The sequence below is a fragment of the Canis aureus genome, chromosome 7 (assembly GCF_053574225.1).
Source record: "Canis aureus isolate CA01 chromosome 7, VMU_Caureus_v.1.0, whole genome shotgun sequence".
Taxonomy (NCBI): Eukaryota; Metazoa; Chordata; class Mammalia; order Carnivora; family Canidae; genus Canis; species Canis aureus.
Genome location: NC_135617.1, coordinates 27,200,660 through 27,227,368, shown reverse-complemented (window position 1 = coordinate 27,227,368; position 26,709 = coordinate 27,200,660). Strand labels below are relative to the sequence as shown.

The following is a 26,709-nucleotide window of genomic DNA, read 5'->3' as shown; positions in this document are numbered from 1 at the left end:
CTTTATGGTCAACTAATATTAGACAAAGCAGGAAAGACTATCCACTGGAAAAGAGACAGTCTCTTCAATAAATGGTGCTGGGAAAATTGGACATCCACATGCAGAAGAATGAAATTGGACCATTCTCTTATACCATACACAAAGATAAACTCAAAATGGATGAAAGATCTAAATGTGAGACAAGACTCCATCAAAATCCTAGAGGAGAACACAGGCAACACCCTTTTTGAACTTGGCCACAGTAACTTCTTGCAAGATACATCTATGAAAGCAAGAGAAACAAAAGCAAAAATGAATTATTGACACTTCATCAAGATAAGCTTTTGCACAGCAAAAGAAACAGTCAACAAAATTATAAGACGACCTACAGAATGGGAGAAGATATTTGCAAATGACCTATCAGATAAAGGGCTAGTATCCAAGATCTATAAAGAACTTATTAAACTCAACAGCAAAGAAACAAACAATGCAATCATAAAATGGGCAAAAGACATGAACAGAAATCTCACAGAGGACGACATACACATGGCCAACAAGCACATGAGAAAATGCTCCACAGCACTGGCCATCAGGGAAACACAAATAAAAACCACAATGAGATACCACCTCACACCAGTGAGAATGGGGAAAATTAACAAGACAGGAAACAATAAATGTTGGAGAGGATATGGAGAAAGGGGGATCCTCCTGCATTGTTGGTGGGAATGTGAACTGGTGCAGCCACTCTGGAAAACTGTGTGGAGGTTCCTCAAAGGGTTAAAAATAGACCTGCCCTACAACCCAGCAATTGCACTGCTGGGGATTTACCCCAAAGATACAGATGCAGAGAAACGACAGAACACCTGCACCCCGATGTTTCTAGCAGCAATGTCCACAATAGCCAAACTGTGGAAGAAGCCTCGGTGTCCAACGAAAGATGAAGGGATAAAGAAGATGTGGTCTATGTATACAATGGAATATTACTCAGCCATTAGAAACGACGAATACCACCATTTGCTTCAACGTGGATGGAACTGGAGGGTATTATGCTGAGTGAAGTAAGTCAATCAGAGAAGGACAAACATTATATGGTCTCATTCATTTGGGGAATATAAAAAATAGTGACAGGGAATAAAGGGGAAAGGAGAGAAAATGAATCAGAAATATCAGAGAGGGAGACAGAACATGAGAGATTCCTAACTCTGAGAAATGAACTAGGGGTGATGGAAAGGGAGGTGGGTGGGGGTGGGGGTGACTGGGTAACAGGCACTGAGGGGGGCACTTGATGGGATGAGCACTGGGTGTTACACTATATGTTGGCAAATTGAACTCCAATAAAAAAAATTTTTTTTAAAGGAGAGGAGGAAGTAACTGGGGGATGGAGAATGAGTATATGAAAGGAGCAAGACTTACATTTCAGGGAAAGTATGAACAAAAGTCTTGTGGCACTTCATCAAGATGGAAGTAGACTAGATGCAGAAATCTCCACTTTTATTCAAAATACAACTGAAATATATATATATTGTTCCATGTTAAAGACACAGCTGAGCTAAAAAAAAAAAAAAAAAAAAACAGATATCCTCACATGCCAGAAATGAAGAAGGAGCATATAACCGTAAAGATATGCAGTTTTTAAAACCATGCATTCCTTAGGAAAAACAGAACTACTTAAAGGCTTACGTATTCATGCCTTTGTGAGAAAAGAATTTAAGCCTTAAGCCCCACATACGTCAAGGAGGAGGAATGCACCTTCTGCTTAGCATACTGTTCAAAAATGTGCTGAAAAGCTATATACATTGCCTAAAATCTTATTCAGCATGTACAAGGTTGCAGGAAAATGTAGGCTGACTATCTCAGGTTCTCAGCAACAGAGATTCTGGCAGCCACTCCACACACACACACACACACACACACACACACACACAGGTCTGAATTTTGAGCCTGTACCATGCATGTACCAGTCCAGAACCAACCACTTTTCCATTACTCATGCAATATGGGAACCTAGAGGGAAGAAAGTGGTGTCAAAGGTAGTTTGGAAGCAGTGTCTCAGGAGGACTTGGGCAAGGGAAGTGGTGAGCCTTGTCATTAAGAGACTTCTTAATGGACAGAACTCCCATTAAAGATAACTCCTCCTGGGGTGCCTGGGTGGCTCAGTCAGGTAAGCATCCAACTCTAGATTTTGGCTCAGGTTATGATCTCAGGGTCATGAGATCAAGCTCCATGTCAAGCTATACACTGGGCCTTAGGATTCTCTCTCTCCCTCTGCCCCTCCCTACACTCTTGAACACTCTCTCTTAATTAATTAATTAATTAATTAATTTTAAAAACTCCTCCTTAAGATGAGCTTGTAGACATAAGTTATAAAACACAGGATGTGGAACGCCTGGGTGGCTCAGCAGTTGAGCACCTGCCTTCAGCCTCAGGGGGTGGGAGGGTGATCCTGGAGTCCCGCCATCAAGTCCCACATTGGGCTCCCTGTGGGGAGCCTGCTTCTCTCTCTGCCTGTATCTCTGCCTCTGTGTGTGTGTCTCTTATGAATAAATAAAATCTTAAAAAATAAAATAAAACACAGGAAGAAATACAAAGCAAAAAGGGAAAGTCCAAAGATCCCAAAGTAGGAGAATTTGTGCTTTATAGTATTTTTTTAAAGATTTTATTTATTTATTCATGAGAGACACAGAGAGAGAGAGAGGCAGAGACACAAGCAGAGGGAGAAGCAGGCTCCATGCAAGGAGCCCCACGCGGGACTCGATCCGGGTCTCCAGGATCATACCCTGGGCCAAAGGTGGCGCTAAACCGCTGAGCCACCCAAGCTGCCCAATAGTATTTTTAAGTAAGTTTTCAAGTGAATATTTTTATTTCACAAAGAGAAAGAAGGAAATGTAATAAAACTTTTCAAAAGATACAGAATAAATAAGAATAGGCTGACTTGAAAATGAACCAAATAGAAACTTCCAAAAGATGTAGTAGGGGAAATAAAAAGACTCCACAAACAGACTAAATAGACTATGGCAGCCCAGGTGGCTCAGCGGTTTAGCACTACCTTCAGCCCAGGGTGTGATCCTGGAGACCTGGGATCGAGTCCCGGGTCGGGCTGCCTGTATGGAGCCTGCTTCTCCCTCTGCCTGTGTCTCTACCTTTCTGTGTGTGTGTGTCTCATGAATAAATAAACTCTAAAAAAAAAAAAAAAACAATAGACTAGACCCAGCTGAAGAAATCATTCATGAATTAGAACATGATCTGAGTATATCACTCAGAATACAGCATAGACAGAAAAAGAGAAAATATGAAAAAGAAGTTAGGGATAATGATGCCTAGATTGAAAAGCTCTAACATATGTTTTTAAAAATATTTTATTTATTTATTCATGAGAGTAACAGAAAGAGACGGGCAGAAACACAGGCAGAGGGAGAAGCAGGCTCCATGCAGGAAGCCCGACATGGGACCTGATCCTGGAACTACGGGATCACACCCTGAGCTGCGTCCGGAAAAGCTCTTACGTATGTTTAATAAATGCTTTAGAATGAAAGACTAAAGAAACTAGGAAAGAGAAACCTTTAAGAATTTTCCAGATTTGAAGATAAGGGATGTCAGAGGAAAATACATAAAACTGAACAAAAAAAATAAAACAAAAGCTTATCTATCCCAAACATCAAGAATAAACAGAAAATCTTAGAAGCTACAAGAGAGAAAAGATAGGTTTTCTGAAAAGGAGCAATAGACAGACAGAATGATTCTCTTCACTAACCAGTGTGCCAGAGACAATGGCTGAATATCTGGAAAATGATGAAAGAAAATAATTGACAGTCTAGAATTCTATATCCAGCTTAACTACATTCCAAGATTTGGAGGAAATGAAAGCATTTTCAGACATAAAAAGACAAGGACATAATTTTCCAGAGACCCTCACTGATAAAACCTACTGAAGGATACACTTCAACAAAATGAAAATGAGTAGGTTACACAAAGCCCAGGTAAACCAAAAAAAAGAAAGAAAAAAAGAAGAAAGAAGAAAGAAAGAAAGAAAGAAAGAAAGAAAGAAAGAAAGAAAGAAAGAAAGAAAGAAAGAAAGAAAGAAAGAAAGAAAGAAAGAAAGAAAGAAAGAAAGAAAGAAAGAAAGAAAGAAAGAGAAAGAAAGAAAGAAAGAAAGAAAGAAAGAAAGAAAGAAAGAGAAAGAAAGAAAGAAAGAAAGAAAGAAAGAAAGAAAGAAAGAAGAAAGAGAAAGAAAGAAAGAAAGAAAGAAAGAAAGAAAGAAAGAAAGAAAGAAAGAGAGTTAGTTGTCATAAGTTGGTGGGGAAATATAAATTAAAATATCCTCCAAACTTAGAAAACTTCTCCATAAAGTTAGAAGATAAAGAAACATATTATTGAATATGTATTAAATAAGAATATGATGCTGATCACAGGCAATAAGCTAGAGATTACAAAGACAGATGAAAATCTTACTTTTTATATAGCTAAGTAGGTATAACTCATTATATTCATGTTTGCAAGATAAAATTGCTAAGTTTATGTTGTCTTTATGATTGTTAATGTAGTGTGCCATTTGGAGTCAGGGGACAGCCAAAGTCAAGCCCACTTACTCCCCAGTAAACAGCACCTGGATTTCAGAGGCATTTTTGTCTTTGAAGGCCTTTCTGGTAATTCTAAAATCATACCTGGAAGTGATTAGCTTATCCCCTTGCTCAAAAAAGCCATTCAAGTTTAAAAGTTCAAATTTGTATGTTCAGGATCCCTGGGTGGTGCAGCGGTTTAGCGCCTGCCTTTGGCCCAGGGCGCGATCCTGGAGACCGGGATCGAATCCCACCTCGGGCTCCCGGTGCATGGAGCCTGATTCTCCCTCTGCCTATGTCTCTGCCTCTCTCTCTCTCTCTCTCTCTGTGACTATCATAAATTAAAAAAACAAACAAACAAACAAACAAATTTGTATGTTCAAATAATGTTCAAAGCAGTTAAGATTAGTAGTCAAGAGACGATGGTCCTTGTGCTGACTGTGTGCACTAATGGGCTGTGAGGACTCCAGCAAGTCATTTCATCCTGGTCTGAATGCAAAATGAGGGAGTGAGGCTAAATGAGTTCACAGATCCCTCAACTCTCAGTCTGTGTGCCTCTATTTAGGACAAGCTCCATTTGGCTGTGTGTGATGGACTCCTTTTCCTGTTCTTGAAGAGCTTTGGAGTTAGTTCCGTCCTGGAGAACAGAGCTCCTTTCAGGCTAAATGCAAATAATAAACATGAGAGAGAATAAATGAGCAGCTGCCATCTATTCATCCCACTGGGCGGGGGACCAAGTGCTGAGGAGGCAAGGTCACAGACTCTACCCTGATGCCAGAATAAGATGCTGAGGTTTGCAGCAAAAAATCACTAGTGCACCAAACTGCAAAGATTAGTGTCTTAAAACAACAACCATTTTATTTGCTTACAATTCTTTGGGTCTACACTAAAGAATTTAGTGTAGATTTAGCTAAAAGGTTCATCTGTTGGTCTTGCCTGGAGTCTCTCACAGCTGCAGCCGTCTAAGAGCTCCTGTGGGCTCGGTGGCCTAAGACAGCATAAGTTGCATGTCTGAAATTTGGTATTGTGTGCTAGGTTGTCTGTGTGTCCCCAACCAGATAATCAAAGCCTCTTTGCCTAACAGCAGTGTTCCTAGAGGGTAAGAGCACAAGCCCCTCACAGCCTCCTGAGGCATCACTTTGAATGTTGAACTTCACACATCTTTCCACCCATCAAGCAAGCCACAGGTCTGCCCAGATTCAAGGAAGAGAAACAGACTCCATCAATGGACAGGAGGAGTGGCAGAGTCACAATTCAAGGCGAAGTGGGTGAGGGCATGGGAGGGACATTGTAATCATCCTTATAAACTGGTGTCCACACTCATCACAGGCAGCATCTCTAGCCCAGCATGAAGCAGGCATCCAACAAACTCTAGTTTAAAAGATGTATGTCCTTAGTTGCAAAGGCTGAGTCCTTCTCTCTCCTAGGAGAAAGTAATAATGCTATAGATTAAATGTCTTCCTGGTAGAGAAACAGCTGAATCACTACTGAGTACAAATTCTAATGCACATGATTGGGGGGTGTGGGTATATCTTTTCTTCGGCTTGTGATGGGATTGTCATTTACCTTTGTTCTGTGGATATAACATATTCTGATCCAGAATGCTGATTCCATAAAAACTCCAGTATAATGATAGTTATACTTCCATAAGAGAAATACTGCAGGTGAAATTTGATTATCATAGATTAGCCCATGGCAAATAAGATATGTATTACTCTCTCTTTTACTCTCTTATCTTCATAAGTGAAAAAACTATCCAATAAACTCAATAAAATTAAACAAATATGTATTTCATGTCTATTTAGTGCCAGGAATATAGTCCCTAGAAATAAAGATGGCATGAAAAGGTGTGTATCTCCTCCCCCGCGCTTGATGCCACCAGTCCAGATTTCATTAGATCTGGAAGTACACAATGCTTCCTATTGTTCTCACTGTTGCAGCCTCAAGAATGACATCCAAGAGGATAGGCTGCCCCCGCCTTTGAAATGAAAAGTTATAAGCATACTTGTGGTGTCTTTGCATATGCTATTCTTTCTGAATAAAGTGCCTTTCTCCTCTTTTCTGCTCAACCCAGCATTTCCTCCTCTGAAATGACACTCTACCCCAGTCAAGTGGTTGGCCCTCCAACTTTCAGGTTCTTCATGACCCTGGGTATAGCTCATTTGCACACCCATCACACCTACTCTACTGCTGGTGCATGTGTCCCTCTCTTTCAGGACTTTGAGCCTCCTTAGAACACATAGTTTCTTACTTATCTTCATAACTCCATGCAACTACTCAATAAATATTTGATAAATGATCCAGAAATGAGCAAAAGAAGGAACAAATGAATAGAAAGTTAAAGAGCAGTAGATAATTTGAGCTAATAATCTGGAGCCCACAGTGCAAGTTGACCTGTAACTCTCATTCAAAACAACAGAACCCATTCTCCTTTGTTTCTGCCTCCTTCACTTTTCTTCCTCTAACATGAAGCAAATTTAAAAATCTGTAGTCAATTTTTGTATGTTACTCTCAAGGGATCATAGATAATGACTTTCTATAAAATGAAAGATCCCTCTCACTGACTTTGCATGATTTTTTTAACCAAGATATTATATTTCATGTTTAAATGCCTAAATTACCTCTTGATAGGCCACATAGCAACGTTACCGTCTATGTTGACATAGCTATTGGGTTTACTTCAATCAAAATGGGGTATAACTGCCCTTGAATCCTAGTAAGCATTCTGGTGAGGTTGTTTTTAATCAGGTACAAAATATCTAGGGAGGGTTGTGCTAAGTCAGAACCAGCTGTGCTGGGAGAAAGGCAGCTGAAAAATCATGTTAAGTCTCTCAAGGTGGCAGCCACTAGGCACAAAACGTAAGTAACTGACCCTGGTTTAGTCATAGTCTTACCAGTGAAAGAGCTGGGTTAATCAACAATCCAGTGAAAACAACCAAAAACATAATAAATCCCCAATGGTATGATTTTGTTTAAAGTAATAATATCATAGCATTAGGAGATGTCTTTGATAATCTAACAATGAAAGCCCCCGAAATTCTTGAGGGCAAATTTTACTACATCCCTGTTTATGTCATCATCCTCAAACATGACTGACACACACAGAATAAATTAGATATCTAACTAATACTCATAGCTGAGATGGTGTATGAGTCAGAAATTATTTGGAACCTAAATCCAACAGTTGCAACTAATTAAATCATAAAACTCAGGCCAGAATTTGTTGGGTGCTATAAGATCTTATATTACTGAGTATATGCAAGAATGTAATGCAATGAAAAAACAGAGGGAAAAAAAGTGGAACCAAATGAAAGAAAACAGCAAAGTTCCAAAGAAGTACTCACCAAAGATAATCCTTCTATAATTTTTTCCTAAGCAACTACTCTTCTTCATTCAACTTGATCTCTCCTAGTATAATAAACATTCCAGGAATCAGTTAGAATGATGGTTCTCAAACCTCACTAATTATCTGAGTTACCCAGGGTGTTTTTTAAATATACATATTCCCATTCCTATTTCAGATCCTCTGAATGAGAATCTGGAATCTCCCAGGAGTCTGTATTTTTCAATCTCCCCAGGTAATTCTCCCTCTTTTTTTTTTAATTTAAATTTTAGTTAATTAACATACAGTGCAATATTGGTTTCAGGAGTAGAATTCAGTGATTCCTTACTTACATCTCAGGTGCTCATCACAAGTGCCCTCTTTAATACCCATCACCCATCTAGCTCATCCCCATCCACCTCCCTCCATCAACCCTCAGTTTGTTCTCTAGGGTCTCTTATGGTTTGTTTCCTTTCTTCTCTCCTCTCTTCCCATAGGTTCATCTCTTTTCTTTCTTAAATTCCACATATGAGTGAGATCATATGGTGTTTGTCTTTCTCTGACTTATTTCACCTAACATAGTACGCTCTGGTTCCATGCATGTCATCACAAATGGCAAGATTTCACTCTTTTTGGTAGTGAAGTAATATTTCATTATATTTATATTTAGCCATTCATCCATCAGTGGATATTTGGGCTCTTTCCATAGTTTAGCTATTTTTGATAATGCTGCTATAAATATCTGGGTGCATGTACTCCTTCGAATCCATGTTTTTGTATACTTTGGGTAAATACCTAGTAGTGCAATTACTGGGTTGTAGGGTATTTTTAACTTTTTGAGGAACCTCTATACTGTTCTCCAGAGTATCTGCACCAGTTTTCATTCCCACCAACAAAGCAAGAGGGTTCCCCTCTCTCTGCATCCTCACCAACATCTGTTGTTTCTTGTTTTATTAATTTCATCATTCAAGTGGTATCTCATCATGGTTTTGATTTGTATTTTCCTGATGATGAGTGATGTTGAACAGCTTTTCATGTGTCTATTAATCATCTGGATGTCTTCTTTGGAAAAATGTCTATGCACGTCTTCTGCCCATTTTGCAACTGGATTATTGTTTTTTGGGTATTGAGTTTGAATAAGTTCTTTATAGATTTTGGATACTAACCCTTTATCAGGTATGTCATTTGCAAATATCTTCTCCCATTCTGTAGGCTGCCTTTTAGTTTTGTTGATTGTTTCCTTCACTGTGCAGAAGCTTTTTACATTGATGAAGTCCCAATAGTTCTTTTTTGCTTTTGTTTCTCTTGCCTCTGGTGACATGTCTAGTAAGAAGTTGCTGCAGCTGAGGTCAAAGAGGTTGCTGACTGTGTTCTCCAGTATTTTGGTGGATTCCTGTCTCACATTTAGGTCTTTCACCCATTTTTAAATTTATTTTTGTGTATAGTGCAAAGGAGTGATCCAGTTTGTTCTTCCTGTTGCTGTCCAGTTTTCCCAACACCATCTGTTGAAGAGACTATCTTTTTTCCATTGGATATCCTTGCCTGCTTTGTCAAAAATTAGTCAACCATATAGTTGTGGGTCCATTTCTGGGTTTTCTATTCTGTTCCATTGATGTATGTGTCTGTTTTTGTGCCAGTACCTTATTGTCTTGATGACTACAGCTTTGAAATATAGCTTGAAATCTGGAATCATGATTTCTCCAGTTTTGTTTTTCTTTTTCAGGATCACTTTGGCTATTTGGAGTTTTTTGTGGTTCTATACAAACTTTAGAATTGTTTGTTCTAGTTCTGTGAAAAATGCTGGTGGTATTTTGATAGGAATCACAGTGAATGTGTAGATTGCTTTGATAGTATAGACATTTTAACAATGTTTGTTCTTCCAATACATGAGCATAAAATGCTTTTTCCTTTTTTTGTGTCCTGCCTAATTTCTTTCATAAGTGGTCTATAGTTTTCAGAGTACAGATCTTTTACCTATTTATTGTTTTTGGTGCAATTGCAAATAGGATCAATTCCTTGATTTCTTTTTCTGCTGCTTCATTACTGTTGCATAGAATGTAACAGATTTCTGCACATTGATTTTATATTCTGCAACTTTGCTGAATTCATGTATTAGTTCTAGTAATTATTTGGTGGAGTGTTTGGGCTTTCTACATAGAGTATTATGTTGTCTGCAAATAGTAAACATTTGACTTCTTCCTTGCTGATTTGGATGCCTTTTATTTCTTTTTGTTGTCTGAGAGCTGAAGCTAAGATTTCCAGTATTATGTTAAATAGTAACAGTGAGAGTGGGCATCTTTGTCTTGTTCCTCACCATAAAGGAAAGGCTCTTAGTTTTTCTCCATTGAGGATGATATTAGCTGTGGGTCTTTCATATATGGCCTTTATGATGCTGAAGTATGTTTCATCTATCCCTAGCTTGTTTAGCATTTATATCAAGAATGACTGCTGCAGTTTGTCAAATGCTTTTTTCTGCATCTATTGACAGGATCATATGATTCTTTTTTTTTTTTAAACATTTTTATTTATTTATGATAGTCACACAGAGAGAGAGAGAGAGAGAGAGAGAGGCAGAGACACAGGCAGAGGGAGAAGCAGGCTCCATGCATTGGGAGCCCGACGTGGGATTCGATCCCGGGTCTCCAGGATCGCGCCCTGGGCCAAAGGCAGGCGCCAAACCGCTGCACCACCCAGGGATCCCAGGATCATATGATTCTTATCCTTTCTTTTATCAATATAGTGTATCACATTGACTGATTTACAAATATTGAAACACCCCTACAGCCCAGGAATAAATCCCACTTGATCGTGAATAATTATTTTAATGTACTGTTGAATTCAATTTTCTAATATTTTATTGAGAGTTTTTGCATACATGTTCATCAGGGATATTGACCTATAATTTTCTTTTGTATTGGGGTCTTTGTCTGCTTTTGGAATCAAAGTAATGCTGGCCTTGTAGAATAAGTTTGGAATATTTCCTTCCTTTTCTTTTTTTTTCTTTTTTGGAACAATTTGAGAAGAATAGGTATTAATTCTTCTTTAAATGTTTGATAGAATTCCCCTGAGAAGCCATCTGGTCCAGGACTTTTGTTTTTTGGGAGATTTTTTATTACTGAATCAATTTCTTTGCTGGTTATGAATCTGCTCAAATTTTCTCTTTCTTTTTCTTCCAACTTTAGTTTTGGTAGTTTGTAGGTTTCCAGAAATTCATCCATTTCTTCCAAATTTCCCAGATTGTTGGCATAAAAATTTTCATATTATTCTCATAATTTTTTGTATTTCTGTGGTGGTGTTTATGACCTCTCCTCTTTCATTTGTGATTTTATCTGTTTGGGTCATTTCTCTTTTCTTTTTGATAAGTCTGGCTAAGGGTTTATCAATTTTATTAATTCTTTCAAAGAATCAGCTCTTAGTTTGTTACTCTACTAATTTTTTTTTTGTTTCTATATCATTTATTTTTGCTCTAATCTTTAATGTTTCCCTTCTGCTGACTTTAGGCTTCATTTGCTATCCCTTCTCTAGCTCCTCTAGATGTAAAATTAGGTTGTGTATTTGAGAGATTTCTTGTTTCTTGAGGTAAGCCTCCTCAGGTAATTCTCATGATCAGCCACCTTTAGCAATTTTTGCTTTAAATCAGTGATTAAAAAACAAAACAAAACAAAACAAAAAACTCTACCAAAGGACACCTGGGTGGCTCAGCAGTTGGGCGCCTGCCTTGGGCTCAGGTCATGATCCCAGGATCCAGGATGGATGGAGTCCAGCATCGGACTCCCTGCAGAGAGCCTGCTTCCCTCTGCCTGTGTCTCTGCCCCCACCCCTGTGTTTCTCATGAATAAATAAATAAATCTTAAAAAATAAAAAAACTCCACCAAACTTAAAGGTATATGGTTAAGGGCTGAACTGTGTTCTCCCAAAATTCATATGTTGAAGTCCTTACTCCCGTATCTCAGAATGTGACTGTATTTAGAGATGAGGTCTTTAAAGAGGTAATTAAGTTAAAATGAGGTCATTAGGGTGGGTCCTAATCCAATATGACCATTATGCTTCTAAGAAGAATTTAGGACACAGGTACAGAAGGAAGACCATGTGAAAACAGAGAGAAGATGGCCATTTACAAGCCAAGGACAGAGACCTAAGAAGAAACCAGCCCTGCCAACATCTGATAGCCTCCAGAACAATAAGAAAGTAAATTTCTGTTGGTTAAGCCACCTAGTCTTTGGTACTTTGTTACTGTAGCCCTAGCAACTAATATGTGTACTTTCCACTGTTAATTTGTGAAGCGATAGATATGAATGTCAAAAAGACATCATAAAGTGTGTTTTGCCTAATGAAAAAACATTGTATTTCAAAGGAAAAATAGTCCCACTAAAATGGCTAATTAATAATTAAGCTTCAAAAAAAAAAATAATTAAGCTTCAGTTCTATTCAACTCCAATAGGAAGAGAAGTTGCTGAGGGAGAAGACAAAGAAAAAAAGAGAAAAATGAGTCCAAAAGAGAACAGGAATAACAAAGAGCTAGAAAAATAGGAGAAAGAGGGGACATTCAGGAAAATGCAAAGTATAACCCACTTTGGGTTCCACTATAATACAATGACATTATGACATTATTATGAAACATAGGAGGGGGACAATGCAAATACATACTTAACAAAAACCTGTTAAGGTCGTAGTGAAATTTGTCTCCGAGTCTTTCCTGGCCAGAGGGAGAAGTTTAATTTCTTTCTTTTATGTAGTCAACAACCATTTATAATCTACCTACAGAATGTCAGGCACTCAGATACAGTCTGGCTATGCAAAGATGATTAACACAGAGCTGTGCCATCTAAGAATGCTAGCCTAGTAAAAGAGATTCAGGCCTTCTTGAAGGTCCAATCGCAAGAAGACATGCTTAAACTTCCTTAAAGAGATCTTAGGCTCTTCAGTTCTTTATCTCTTTGTAGAGCTCCCATATTCCTAGAAAGGGAAACCACAGCTAATTCTTGTCCCTAGGTACCCAGGGAATGTGTATGTTTCCAATCCCTAGGCCCCCTTTGGCCAGTGATCAGAAGGAACTGTATTTCTCTGGCATCTTGACTCTAGTACAGAGCCAGGCACATCATAGGTGCTCAATAAATAGTGAATTTATTATTGAATAAGCATTCAACCAGAATATGATGCTCATCATCACAGGCAATTCACTTGAGGTTGCAAATACAGAACATCTTTCATATTGCTAAGTGGATACAATCCATTCCATCATGTTTTCAAAATAAAATTACTATTCTATCCTATCTTTATGACTAAAGATAAGGTTTGCCATTTCAAGTCAGTTGTAATTAGGCCCATCTTGTCCCAGAAAACCAAGAGATAGGATTACATTTCAAAGAAATGGGTTCCAAAGGGCCCATGAGAGAACATTCCTGAGCTAACAAGAGGTTAATTTACCATTTGAACTTACAGCAGCAAGGCGGCTCAGTCCTCCTGGAAGCCCGTGCTCATCAAAGTCTCCTTTGGACTGGCCTGCCCACCTAAACAAGCACACAGAAGCAGCTCAGGGAATATAAGTATTCTGTTAACCGAATCTTCTGGTCATGGCACTGTACTCTAAGTCTAGTTCTTAAGACAGAAAGGTGAAACTGCTTTCTGAAAAAACACTTGGTAACATCTTTTGACCTTGAGCTTTAAGCAGCATCATAATTAAAGCCCAGATTTTGAAATTAGACAGACTTGTGCTAAAAATCATACTCCATCATCTACATTGTCTGATATTGAGCTGATTGATCAATTAATTTTTCCCAAATTCAATGTCATCTGTAAAATGGAGATAATACCTTCCCATAGAGACCAAATAAGAAGGGTTGTTAATTACTCTCACCACTTGTATTGAAGCAAGAGAGTCCAGAGGTTTAGCATGCACACTCTGAACCTGATGCCTGAGTTTCATCCCAGATTGACTTTAGGCAAGATGACTTGTCTCATTCTTCAAAGTCCTCATAGGTGAAGTGCTTAGGAGAGTGGTGAGCCCCTATAAGAATGTCACAAATGTCAGCTAGCAACTTTTATTTCCCATTAGTGTCACCAAAGTGCAGAAGCAGACCTTGCATCTCGCTGCTCTCTGTCTTCTACTTATTTCTTCACCTTCACTTCCCTCTGCCACTGGGAAGTGGAGAGAGTATTGGTGTGATGTTCTACCACTCTTTCAAGTCATCTTTTACATTTGTAATTAGGTATAACCCCTTGAAAGGCAATGTTTCTAGACAAATTATCACCTAGATTAAACCCATACAGACATAAATGGAAATAACTTGGAAACCGAAAGAAGCACAAAATTCCATATTACTATAAGAAAAGGCATCTGGTTTTCATCTTTTCTAATACCTGTTGTCTTCCCTCTTTATCTTTCTTTTCTTAGCAGTTTCTGAATTAAAAGAAAGAAGCTTAGCCTTTTATTCCTATTTAATATACATTTAACAAGGTATATCACTTTTAATGAGCCAACCATATTGCAGCAGAATTACTACTAATCACTATCCAAATATGTAATAGTCATTCTTCTTTCCCATTTCTAAGTTGAGATCAGAACTGGGGGCAAAGTTCAGGAAAATAAATAACCCTAATCAAGTCCCCTGTTAAGAGTATTAGGTGAAGAATAACTTCTAAAGATTTATTTATTTTAGAGAGAAAGAGAGATCATGGAGGTAGGGGGAGGGGAAGAAGGAGAGAATCTCAAGCCAAATCCCCACTGAGCACAGAGCCCAACATGGGGCTCCATCTCACAACCCATGAGACCATGACCTATGAGATCATGACCTGAGCCAAAACCAAGAGTTGGAAACTTAACTGAATGAGCCACCCAGGTGCCCCAAGGCGAAGAATATTTTTATCATCTACTTTAACTGACCAGATGTAAGCCATTTATTATAGTTGAAACTAAATATAAATCAAAGCCCTAATGCCTTTTATAGGTCTATTGAGAGGGGAATTAACTTTCTCCCCATCTAAAAAATAATTCAGTGTCCTAGAACCAGTAGTGTTAACTCCCAGGTCTTAGGCTCTTCATCTGTTGAGTAATCATGATTTAAACTGTCTGACAACTTTGATTTGAGCAAATAATAAACCAGAACATGGGGATGGAAGTAAATCATTAACATAATTTTTGGCACAACAATCCAATAGAATACTTTAACTTAATCTTTAAGTTAATCAGCTGTGTTTGCAGCCACTTTCCAAGCCACTTGGTACCATCTAGATTCTGATTCTATTTATACTATCTGTGTCACCTTGAGCTAACCAATTAAACTCTTGGTATCTTAAATATCTGTATCTATTAACTATAGACAATGATACTGCTATGAACTGAATGTTTGTGTCCCCCCAAAATAAATATGTTGAAACCCTAATCCTGGTGTGATAGTGTCTGGAGATGGGACCTTTGGAAGATAATTAGGTCATGAAGGCAGATCCCTCATGAATGGGGTTATAAGAAGATGTCAGAGAGCTAGCTCTCTTTCTGCCGTGTTAAAATACATAGAGAAGTCAGCAGTCTGCAATCCAGAAAAGAACCTCACCATAACCCTACCATGTTAAAACTCCGATCTCTTGCCTTCCTGCTTCCAGAACTGTAAGAAATAAAGTTCTGTTGTTCATAAGCCACCTTGTCTATGGTACTTTATAGCAGCCTGGTTGACTGTGACAGATAACTTCATGTGGTTATTTGCAGGACTGAATGTGACAGTGTATAAAACCTGTGCACCATGCCTCATAGGCTGTGACTCATGACCTACACTCCATAAATGTTGCTTCCTTCATTTTCCTTTCCCCTCCAGTCAAAGGATCTATTTGTCAGACCACAAATTCAATGCCATCTTCTCAAACTCATAGGGAAATAATTTAATGTCAACCCATTCTTCAAGCCCAACTAGAAAAACAACTTGGAATTTCTCAAGTTTTCCAAAAGCCCAATCAAGTGAGACAAGCAATTAACCACTCATATAACCCACATCCTAGATTCTACACCCAGCTAACCGTTCCATTCATGCTTCCATCATATTTTCTTTCCTCCTACAAATGCCAATGACTTTATGTTTCCACAGAGCCACTGTTCCAGGAAGCTGATGGGATAGTACAAACAACCCTGTGATTCTAAATAGCTTCTCTTTATCCCTCACTACTTTCCTCAAACACTGTGTGTGGTAAAAATAGAGGCCCACAATTTTAGTGCCAACCTGTAATATTTTTAATCAGGTCACACAATTCGCACAGAAATGTCTTAGGGGAACATCAATGTTTACATCTCATGTTTTTCCACTTACTGATAAGGTTAGTCTAAAATCAACTAATAAATAAATGTAAAAGCAGTAATAAAACAGTTGCTTATTAATTTTTATCAATTCCAGCCCTCGTGCTTTGTAATATCTCTATTTAACATCTTAAATTAGAGCAAAGATTCTTAGATCAAACTAAGTTTTAAAGATGCATTAAAATTTGACCAGAGCTTAGCACAGTTCCCTACTCAGAATGAGGCCTTAAATAAATGGGAAACTCTGGGAAAATTATGTATACTCTAAAAAGCTACTTTGAAACCAAAGATGACCATCTTTACTAGCTACTATTCTGGGGCAAAATGAAAATGTAAATAGTTTGCTCAGGATTAAACTTAAATTATTCATGTTTGAACTGCTTTTGCTTTGTTATTTTTTAACTTTATTATGGTACTAAGCTAAGAGGAGCTCATTTTATTCAAGTAAGCTGTGATTTCTCACCAGTTTTATTCACAAATATGAAACTGCCTGATTAATGCCAAATATTCTCAGTACCCACATTTTATGATCACCTTCAAAAAACAGAATTTTCAAAGCCACATGAAAACCAAGAAGGCTCTGGCAAGGAGCTTACTAATTGCATCTTTTCCTTGGCTATATTTTTAAGAAATAGAAGAAAGAGGGATAAGGATGGAAGAGCACAAAGGGGTAAAAATAAAAACAAAAACTATGTACATACCAGCCACAGACCCAGGTCAGCCTGAGGGCTATTAATGCAGGAGTGTAGAATGGTCCTCAGCAACTGGGAGGATCTTTGGAAGTACTTGAATATAGAAGTCATGGCCACAAACAAGAAATGTATTCACAGCTTCTGTGGGGAGAAAACCCCAAATATTACACTGAACATACTCAGACACTTAGACATTTAGGCTTTTACCTTGTGCGATCTTTACTTCCTCATGACCATACTACACCCAGGATGGCCCACTTAAAAATCAGTAATTCAATCACCCATAAGTAAGTATTGACTTTTTCAAGAGACCAACCTAGGTATTTGGGGAGGCAAAGAAATAGAAGTTTCTGTCCCTGATCTCAAAGCAATACAGCCTAGCTGGAGAAATGACTGATGCATTCAGAAAGAGAAAATGAACACCTCCAAGCAATTCCATCCTGCCAGACTTCCATACTGAACATGGCCTGGAGCAGGCGGGAGGAGTCAGTTGCTCAAGGAGACTTTTTCCAACCTCTGGGGAAAGACCAGCTGCCTGTTTTTCATCATTGACTTTATCTGAGCTTCTTTTTTCTTACCATGAGTAACCCAGTGTGTCATGAGAATTCATTTTATAAAGTTGAGGGTTAGTAAGTACTAACTAAACAGTTACTTTTAACATTATTATTATTGTTACTATTAAGTAATATTTCCTAGAAGAAGAACTTCCTGGGAAGAAGGACAATGCTTTGTGAGTCCCACTCTGGAACGGAAAAATGCACTTCCTTACTATTATCAATGGTACTTAGGGAGAATAAACACTTCATGAATTAAATGGATGTTTATCATTTGCCATCAGGCTACAATTGCCACAGATAACTTCCTTCGAGACATTGAAACCAAGTTCCCAAAAGGTCGACGTTACTTATGGATGGCAGATGAACAAGCAGACATTTGTAAGCCATCCTGTTTATAACTAGTGTCCACCAAGGATAACAGAAGCAAAATGATGAAATAAGCAATGTGTGTTCAGATCGAAGTCACCCCAGAAGGGTGGAGAGGGGTTAGATTTGCAGGCCCCACAAAACTCCCAAGACAAGACTTTGGTTCAGTGATTGCAACTTGCAGCCTTACTTTTCTTTGCATGAAGAAACCTCTGAGAGAGAAACCCATTGTCCATGTAGCTATGCTGCAGGAGGAAACGTTCTCTAATTTCTCTGCCATGGGAAGGCATCTTCTCATAGGCTTCACAAAGAAAAGTTCTTCCACTAGTTGGTCAGTGGTATTAAAAAAAAAGAGTAAGAGGAAAGAATTCCAGTGATGTAGGTGCTCATAACTCTGCTAGTAAAATGTCAGTTATTTAGTGATAATGCCTTTTTAATGTTTTAAATATGTGAATTACCTTCATGAAAAAGTTGTAAAAATAATGAACAGTAAATCAATGCAGAAACTTCAAAGAAATATTCTAATTCCTCTGCCCTAAGTAGGCATCCTCCTTTAATTAGTACAAAAAATATCAGCCATTTTGTAGGATAAACAAATACTCTGGGGTTCAGAGAAGGGTGGGATCCTGAGGGCCTGGGCCTCCAGGAAGGTGTCATACAAGGCATAGGGTTTGAACTAAGCCCTGAGATACAGTTTGTACTCAGCAAGGTGAAAAAAAGGAGGGGTCCATCTGAAAGAAGGAATGAGCAATATAGAAGGTTACCAAAGCTTTCCCAAAATTGTATCAATTCTCTTGAGCATAAATTAAGCCATGTACCTTAGTAGTACAGCTCAGTCTTAATATCTGATATATACTGGGATGTATACATCTGTCTACAATATTCATCCATCTCGAGATATGAAGACTGGGAAGTTAGAGAATCTGTGACTATCCTTGATGAAAATCCAGAGCTATGAGACACTGGAATACATGGATACTTACTAAAGCATCTGTCCTCTCAGGGCAAAAAGACATACACCAAATGTTGCCTTTTGATCCAAATCTAAAAATGACTCACATGATCTTATTGCATCCCTCATAACTGAACTAAAAAGGCTCAGGCCTATCAATTTTCCACTTTGTCTTTCACGCCCCCAGCAGGATCTCCAGACTTGGACTCTTTACACATGGAAGGATGATGCAGTTCTGGCTTCCAAATGCTGGAATAACAAACCCTTAAACCACCCAATACCCTAAGTTCTCTTTACACACCTCTTCCCATTTCTATCCTACTTCTTCCTCAAAAGCACTGCCTGCCACAGTAGTTCTGTCAATGCCATAACCCTCTCCTCACCCCCATCAAGAGCCTTCAGCAGGTGTCTGAGCCATGCTGGGACTTCCAAAGAGCCACTCCCAACATTTCTCTCCCTTCCTCCTTTTGAGTACAGGGCCTTGGCCACCCAACCACCATCTTTAACACAATGGATCCCCCAAATGATTTAACTCAAAAGGTATGGATTATGCAGTATTTCACCTGATTCCTCCCTACTGCTCCCACTACTAACCCAATTTTGTTTCTTTATTCATCCATCAAACTCCTTAAGCAATGACTATGTGCCAGATACTGTGCTTGGCATCCTGGGAAATACAAGGCAATCTGAGATTCCTAAACAGTTGCCCTTAAGGAGTTCACACTTCAGTGGGATTTCAGAAAACATAAAGATGACAAGGATATAAAAGACAGTCTAGGGACAGGTAGGGTAGGATCATAGGCAAAGGGACAGGAGAATACACATGGAATATCTAACTACTTCATCAGCCCACTGGTAATGCCGAACTGGGGTGGCATCCCACCAAGTCGTGCTTGTCCTTATGTTGAAGGAAATCTTGAGAATGTCTAACCAGGAGTGTCTTAGGTATAGATACTGACTGGGGACTTGAAGTTGCTGCACACACCACTGGACTTATCGTGACTTATTTCAAGTCACTTATGGGGGCTGATGCGAGAAGTGAGGGATAGGCTGAGACCCTATGAAAAGCCATCCTGTAAGGCCTCCAGAAAGAAACTTCCTAAACCAAAAAAAAAAAAAAAATTCCCTCTGTTTCTCTAACTTCTCTTGGGATAGAAACATCAATTCCAAATAATCCTAAATTCAAATACTTCCCCAACTCTGAGTTGGCAGACAGAATTTAGGTTCGGTAAAATTTGAGGTTTTCTTAAAATTGGAATTCAAACTGGCATCGGTACTGATCTCTAAAGATCCAAGTGAACATAACAATAGAAAATTATGTGGCCATTAAATAAATACAAAATTGTTATTACCTACACAGAAGAATCTTAAGTGAAAATCAACAACAAAACAGAAGATAAAACAGAATGAACTTACCAACTAGAGTCCTTGAGGAAAAAACATGCTCTGAGAGGGATCAGGAGCATATAATTAGCTGGCACTTTATGTCTATGGATTTTTTACCTTGTGAAGCAGTTAATAATAATATGGAACTCATAATCCATGAGCCAAACTCTTTGCCCAATACACAGGGATACCAACTTGAAGGAAAGCAGCTAGAGGACAGTAAGCCACCTTGAGAGAATGAACACCTCTAGAAACCTAGTTCAAACAATCATATCAGACTTAAACTAAATTGACATATGGCTAAGTTCTTCCCCACTAACCAGTGGATAGGGGATTGAGTGGAACGGAAGATCACTTACAGTCATGTAAAGAAATTAAATCTCTGTGCCTCTCTAGTTGTACTGTGAGTTGACACTTTCTGACATTTTAGATCTTAATGGTAAAAAATGGAACCAAAAACTTGTGACATAATTCTGCCCTAAGTCTTGGTGTCAAACATTTTTCAGGCCAGGTGTCCATGGTTACAATGAATGCAGCCACATATTCTTGGCCATTCCTGTGGTAGCTATGGCCCCCTGGTTTCTGATGGTTAAATGCAGTGGAGGATCGCTCTTGCTTTAGACCCCAGAACTCTCACTGCTACTCACAAGTCCACTTCTGTGACCACCTCTCTTAGCACTGGCCCCAGCCTGCCAGGGAGAGCAACTATTGAACTTGTAGTGAAGAGGGTACCCCTCTCACCATATACCCTGATGGCCTTCACTAATGGAGTGCCCTCTGGGTCTTCCCACAGAACCTTTGTGGATATTCAAGCCTCATATAATGTATCCAATTCAGCATGCTCACTTCCCTCAAACTTTTCATCTCTTCCCCTACTATCTGCCATAGCAATTTAGGCATTTCAACTTCATTCAACAAAGACAATTACTTTCCCAGACTTCTCAAAGCTACTCTAGAAGTGAGTTTGCACCATTATCCAGGGGCCTTGCTGGATGTTAAAAGACTTATCCTGTAAGAGTGCCCCCCCACCAAGTAAATGAATCCTTGCTTACCCAGTTTTATGTACCCACACCTTGATCAAATGCCTCTGAAATCCAATCCAATTGAGTACCCTCCTGGCACTTATTGGTGAACACTAACTCTTAAAACTCCTCTAGAGTATAATCTCCATCCTTGTAAGGGCCTATACTCCCAGCTGGACTATGCTGGCATTATCCCTACTTATTGCCTTTGGAGCCAGGAGAGGCAGGGGTAGCTTCTGAGGGAGCACCTCTGTCTTTTCTGGGGAGAGGCCTCAGCAGTACTTTCCATGCAAGATAAGTGTTTGCTCTTAATAATAAGAAGAAAGCCAGGGGCACCTTGGTGGCTCAGTTGGTTAAGCATCTGTCTTCACCTCAGGTCATGATCTCAGGGCTCTGGGATCTAGCCCTGCATTGGGCTCCCTGCTCAGTGGTGACTCTGCTTCTCCCTCTCCTTCTCCTTCTCCCCCTCCCCACTTGTACTTTCTCTCTCTCTCTCTCTCAAATAAATAAATAAAATCTTTAAAAAAAAAAAAAAAAGATACAAGTGACAATCTTCAAGGTTACCATCCAAATGCCTTCATCCATGACTCGGAGTCTCAGGTTTTCCCATCTCAGGCCCTGAGCTTAGTAAACAAATCTGCCTTGGCTGAACATTCAATGGCCTTTCTGAATTTGCTCCTTGGCAATGTCATCACTCTCCTGGCAGGAGATAAGGACTTCTTTGTAAGTTACCAAGGAGGCCATCTGGTTGTCACACCTAGTTTTTAACTGTGTTTTAACTATTCCTGGTTTCTTATTACCCCATGTAGGGCATCAATACAACTTAGTGATGACAAGCCAATTTCATTGTCCTGTGTGTCTTGTTTTCCCCCATACCTTTCAAATGTTGAATCATGGTACTAAGGGCACTTTCCTTTCTCAAGATGTTTTTCTAAGTCAGAATTGATTAAAAATGTTTAACAATTGGGCCACCATCTGGTGCCAGAGATCATCTATGCCCCATAAATCATTTGGGATAGGGCTCTCTTGGTCAGCTGGGAGGTGAATGATTCAGTTCCCAAATTGCCATTTGATTTCTCAGACTGTTACTGGTACTACCTGGAGAGCAGATACAAGACAGTTAGAAATACAATAGATTAATTGGGAGTGATGTGTGGAAACTATGAAGGAAGGGAGGAGTGTGAAAGGCTCAAGATCTTAACGCAGGTCTGGCACCACGAAAGGAGTAAACGGCAGGAAGAATCATAGAAACAGTCTGAGACTGAGGTGCAACTCTGGGAGAGTCTTGGCCAGTCCAGTGTAGAGACTAGTTTGGAGCAAAATGTACCTGTGGGAGTCCCTGGTGGTCAGAAATTGCCAGGCCCTGGTATCTCCACTGAGCTAGTCATTGGTAAGAGCTGCTCACGGACAGCATGGCTTCCCAAAGTAGTTGACCTCACACACACTGCAACTGGAGACTATCGGCTAAGTACACTTCTGACAGGTTCTCTCTTGAAGAGAGATCTGAGTGTCAGAGACCTATAAATAATTAGCCGCTTCTCCTTGGGAGTTGCAGTATTTTCATAACAAATAGTATACAATATCATGCTTATTTGCTTATGTATCTTTCTGTCCAGTTAGAGATCATCATGCTCTGATGAGTTGTAACCTGAATCAGAACTTATTGTTGAAACTCAGAAGATGCCACTTAAGAATTTCTTTGCCTTCAGAAAAACTAGATGAACTTGGCTCAAGCCTTCCAATTTCACCATCTTGGATGAATCTTGTGTCTTTACCATGAGAGCTATGGCATCCAACCCAATTTCCTTAGGATACCTTTGTCTCTGTTCCTGCCTTTGTTTAGCCAGTTACCCTTAGTCCATCCTAGAAGCAAAACCAACACTCTCTCTTTTTTCCCAAGAAGTCACACTGAGAATACCACAATTATGATGCTTGGATTGACTAGAGGGACTCTGGTAGTGGGGGCATTTGTCATAGTATAATATAAGGCCAAACACCACTTCCTGTTCTTTCTCAATGTACGCCCATGCCCTGGGCTCCAGAAGCCACAGCTGCGGCCATCACCACAAACCCTGTACACTGAGCCTTTGGGAAGTCCAGTCCAGCCCTGTCCATTTCTGTCGGCTTCTTTCCTGGAGGCCTATCATTCCTAGTCCCTCCCAGAATTTTAATGAATAAAATGTATACACATAAATGAATAACTGAGTACATAGCTGGCATTTAATAAATATTGGTGGACTATATAAGGGAGTGAAAAAGTGAAGGAATGGAATCTAGTCATGTATACCTCTAAATCAAGCTGCATTCCAGATTGAGGTGGAATCGAGCATTCTTGCAAAATACATCAAAATGGACAAGTCAGCACAAGGCATCTGGCTCCCATAAAACTTTGTGATCAGAGGAAATAAAAGCCTATATGGCAAAGAGGTTATCCGCTGGCTGGAACGTTTTCTAAACAGAATATATAGAGACATTATGCCGAATCAGGTAAAACAAAGCTGGAGCCAGGGGCCAGGGAATATTCCTTGGTTAAAAAAAAAAAAAAAAAAAAAAGGACCAGAGTGCTGTGCCTGTGACAAAAAGGGAAACAGTGAGAATACTGGATCCCTGTCACCAGAGCAGGTCTGCTTCCACTTCAACAGGCCCCCATGGGCAGTCCTGGAGCAGGCACAGAAATGTGGTATTAGCTTTGAATCCTCACAGTCAGGAAACATGTCCAACTCCAAAAAGGGCCTGCTTGCCTGTCTCTTGGTGAAAGAAAATCCCTCCTCCCCCAAAGCCTGAGGCTGGGCAGGAGACAACTGTTCTCACACCCCTATTTGCAGCCTCAAAAGCATCATTTCCAACTCTTACCCCAGAGAGAAATGCCAAAAAAAAAAAAAAAATCCACAACATATCATAAAAGACAGGTTTGCCAGAAAGAATAGTGTTCTATCCACCCCTTCTTAAGTATGCTTTCAAATGTTGTTCTTTCCCCCTCTCCTGGGTATTATGAATCACATCCTCAAGAAATACAACCAGCTGAGTAAATCAGCACTCAGATGTCTTCAGACAGCAGTTTGCTTGACTCATTGGATTGATGCAGTTATGATCAAACACTTGAAGACCTGAGACAGGTACATTCTGCTACCGATTCAAGATGAATTACATTAGTAGCCAAGTCCAGGCAAAAGGCAGGCTGGCTTAATTTAGAGCCCTTAATCAGTGAGGTTACTCATTTATCTCAATAAACGAAGTAAGCCAAAGCAGTCTGGGAATGCAGCTTAAGGAATAACATTACTAGTTTTTCACATGAACTAGGAGCTACCAAGGAGAAGTTGTGTTGTTAGATTATCTCTTATCAATGTAGAAAATTAAAGAAATTTAGACTCTGAGTCCAGAAATAATTTTGAAAGGAAGAATAATATAATCATTTTACGTTCACGCAAATTTTCCCCTGTGTTCTAGCCTTTATACAATAATTGGGCATTACTAAGGGAGGTGAGTCAAGTTGGCCACAGTTCAGGAGACTGAGTGAGACCTGTCCATGCTATGCAAATAAATAATAGGAAACATTTTTATTTATCTTGCAAAATCGGAAGGAACCTAAAACTGATGGGCAGACAAGTACAGTCATAGTATGATCTGAGGCAGATGACTTAAACCCAGTTACTTCCCTCGGTGTTTTGCTTGTGAAAGAGATCTGATGGCAAACTTGGGTGAAGGGGATCTCAGGAACCAGAACAGAGGTGAGAGCTCCCTGGTGCTCCCTAGCTGATGAAAGGGAATCACAAGTGTCAGTCCTTAACTGGACACAGAAAATACTCACGCTAAGTTACAAGAGAACGTTCCATTTCTTTCCCTAAAGCAAAACAATACATCTCTCCAGACCACAATCCCTCAAATTGTATCCCAAACTATGTCTTTTTAGTCCAGTTCACCTAGTCCAGCTGTGGCTAAGAATTCAAAATAAACAGTGCTGATTCTGAGAGCCGCAAAGCTTTGCACAGAAAAAAAAAAAAAGAAAGATAGTTATTATTGTTAAGGGAAAAACTACACACATCTTTGATTCAAACCAGAGGAAAGAGGGGGAGGAGCAAGATGGGGAAGAGTAGGGTCCCCAAGTCACCTGTCTCCACCAAACTACCTAGAAAACCTTCAAATTATCCTGAAAATCTATGAATTCGGCCTGAGATTTAAAGAGAGACCAGCTGGAATGCAACAGTGAGAAGAGTTCGCGCTTGTATCAAGGTAGGAAGACGGGGAAAAAGAAAGAAAGAAACAACAGGCCTCCAAGGGGGAGGGGCCCGCGAGGAGCCGGGCTGAGGCCGGGGCGAGAGTCCCCAGGACAGGAGAGCCCCGTCCCGGAGAAGCAGGAGCTGCACCGACCTTCCCGGGCGGAAAGGGGCTCCAGGGAGGTGGAGCAGGACCCAGGAAGGCGGGGATGCCCTCGGGCTCCCCGGGACAGTAACAGCAACTCCGCGCCCAGGAGAGTGCGCCGAGCTCCCTAAGGGCTGCAGCGCGCACGGCGGGACCCGGAGCAGCTCGGAGGGGCTCGGGGGCGGCTCCGCAGAGGGGGCTGCGCGGCCCCGGGAGCAGCTCGGGGGGCTCGGGCAGAGGAAGAGGCTCCGTGCAGAGGGGCCTGCGCGGTTCCAGGAGCAGCTCGGAGGGGCTCGGGCGGCGGCTCCGCGGAGGGGGGAGGGGGCGGGAGCGCGAATCCACCAGCGCAGGCCCCAGAGCACAGGGCGCCGGGACACAGCCCAGGATCCGGCCTCCCCCGGGACAGGCAGAGGCCGGGAGGGCCCAGGACAGCGAGGACGCTCCTGCCCCAGCTGAGCAGATCAGCGGCCCCGCCCCGGAGCCTCCAGGCCCTGCAGACGGAGAGCTCCGGAGTTCCTGCGGGGGCTGAATCCACGTTTCCAGAGCTGCCCCGCCACTGGGGCTGTACCTCCTGCGGCCTCACGGGGTAAACAACCCCCACCGAGCCCTGCACCAGGCAGGGGCACAGCAGCTCCCCCAACTGCTAACACCTGAAAATCAGCACAGCAGGCCCCTCCCCCAGAAGACCAGCTGGACGGACAACTTCCAGGAGAAGCCAAGGGACTTAAAGAACACAGAATCAGAAGATACTCCCCTGTGGTTCTTTTTTTTTTTTTTTTTTTTTTTGGGGGGGGTTTTTTGTTTTGTTTTGTTTTGTTTTTGTTTTTTTTTTTTGTTTTTTTTTGCTTTGTTTTGCTTTTTGATTTGTTTCCTTCCCCCACCCCCCCTTTTTTTCTCCTTTCTTTTTCTCTTTTTCTTCTTTTTTTTTCTTTCGTTTTTTTTTCTCTTCCCTTTTTTTTCTCTTTCTCTTTTCTTTCCTTCTTTCTCTCCTCTCTTTTTCTCTTTTTCCCAATACAACTTGCTTTTGGCCACTCTGCACTGAGCAAAATGACTAGAAGGAAAACCTCACCTCAAAAGAAAGAATCAGAAACAGTCCTCTCTCCCACAGAGTTACAAAATCTGGATTACAATTCAATGTCAGAAAGCCAATTCAGAAGCACTATTATACAGCTACTGGTGGCTCTAGAAAAAAGTATAAAGGACTCAAGAGACTTCATGACGGCAGAATTTAGAGCTA

The 26,709-nt window shown here is 40.3% G+C and overlaps 1 protein-coding gene across 23 annotated transcripts in view; it reads right to left on the bottom strand.

Annotated features, from left to right (window-relative positions):
- Positions 1-26,709, bottom strand: part of LOC144317176 (uncharacterized) — a 324,931-nt gene that overhangs the window by 257,509 nt on the left and 40,713 nt on the right. For 11 of the 23 annotated variants that reach the window (XR_013383077.1, XR_013383078.1, XR_013383081.1 and 8 more), the window contains exon 2: positions 16,840-16,971. Coding sequence is in view for 1 of the 23 variants with exons in the window: in XM_077903176.1 (XP_077759302.1) it covers positions 16,840-16,941 (102 nt within the window). In the remaining 22 variants the exon portion in view is untranslated. Of the gene's footprint in view, positions 1-13,297; positions 13,368-13,714; positions 13,865-16,839; positions 16,972-26,709 lie in introns of all 23 variants that reach the window. The other 12 variants (XR_013383092.1, XR_013383093.1, XR_013383094.1 and 9 more) reach the window with 3 other exon arrangements.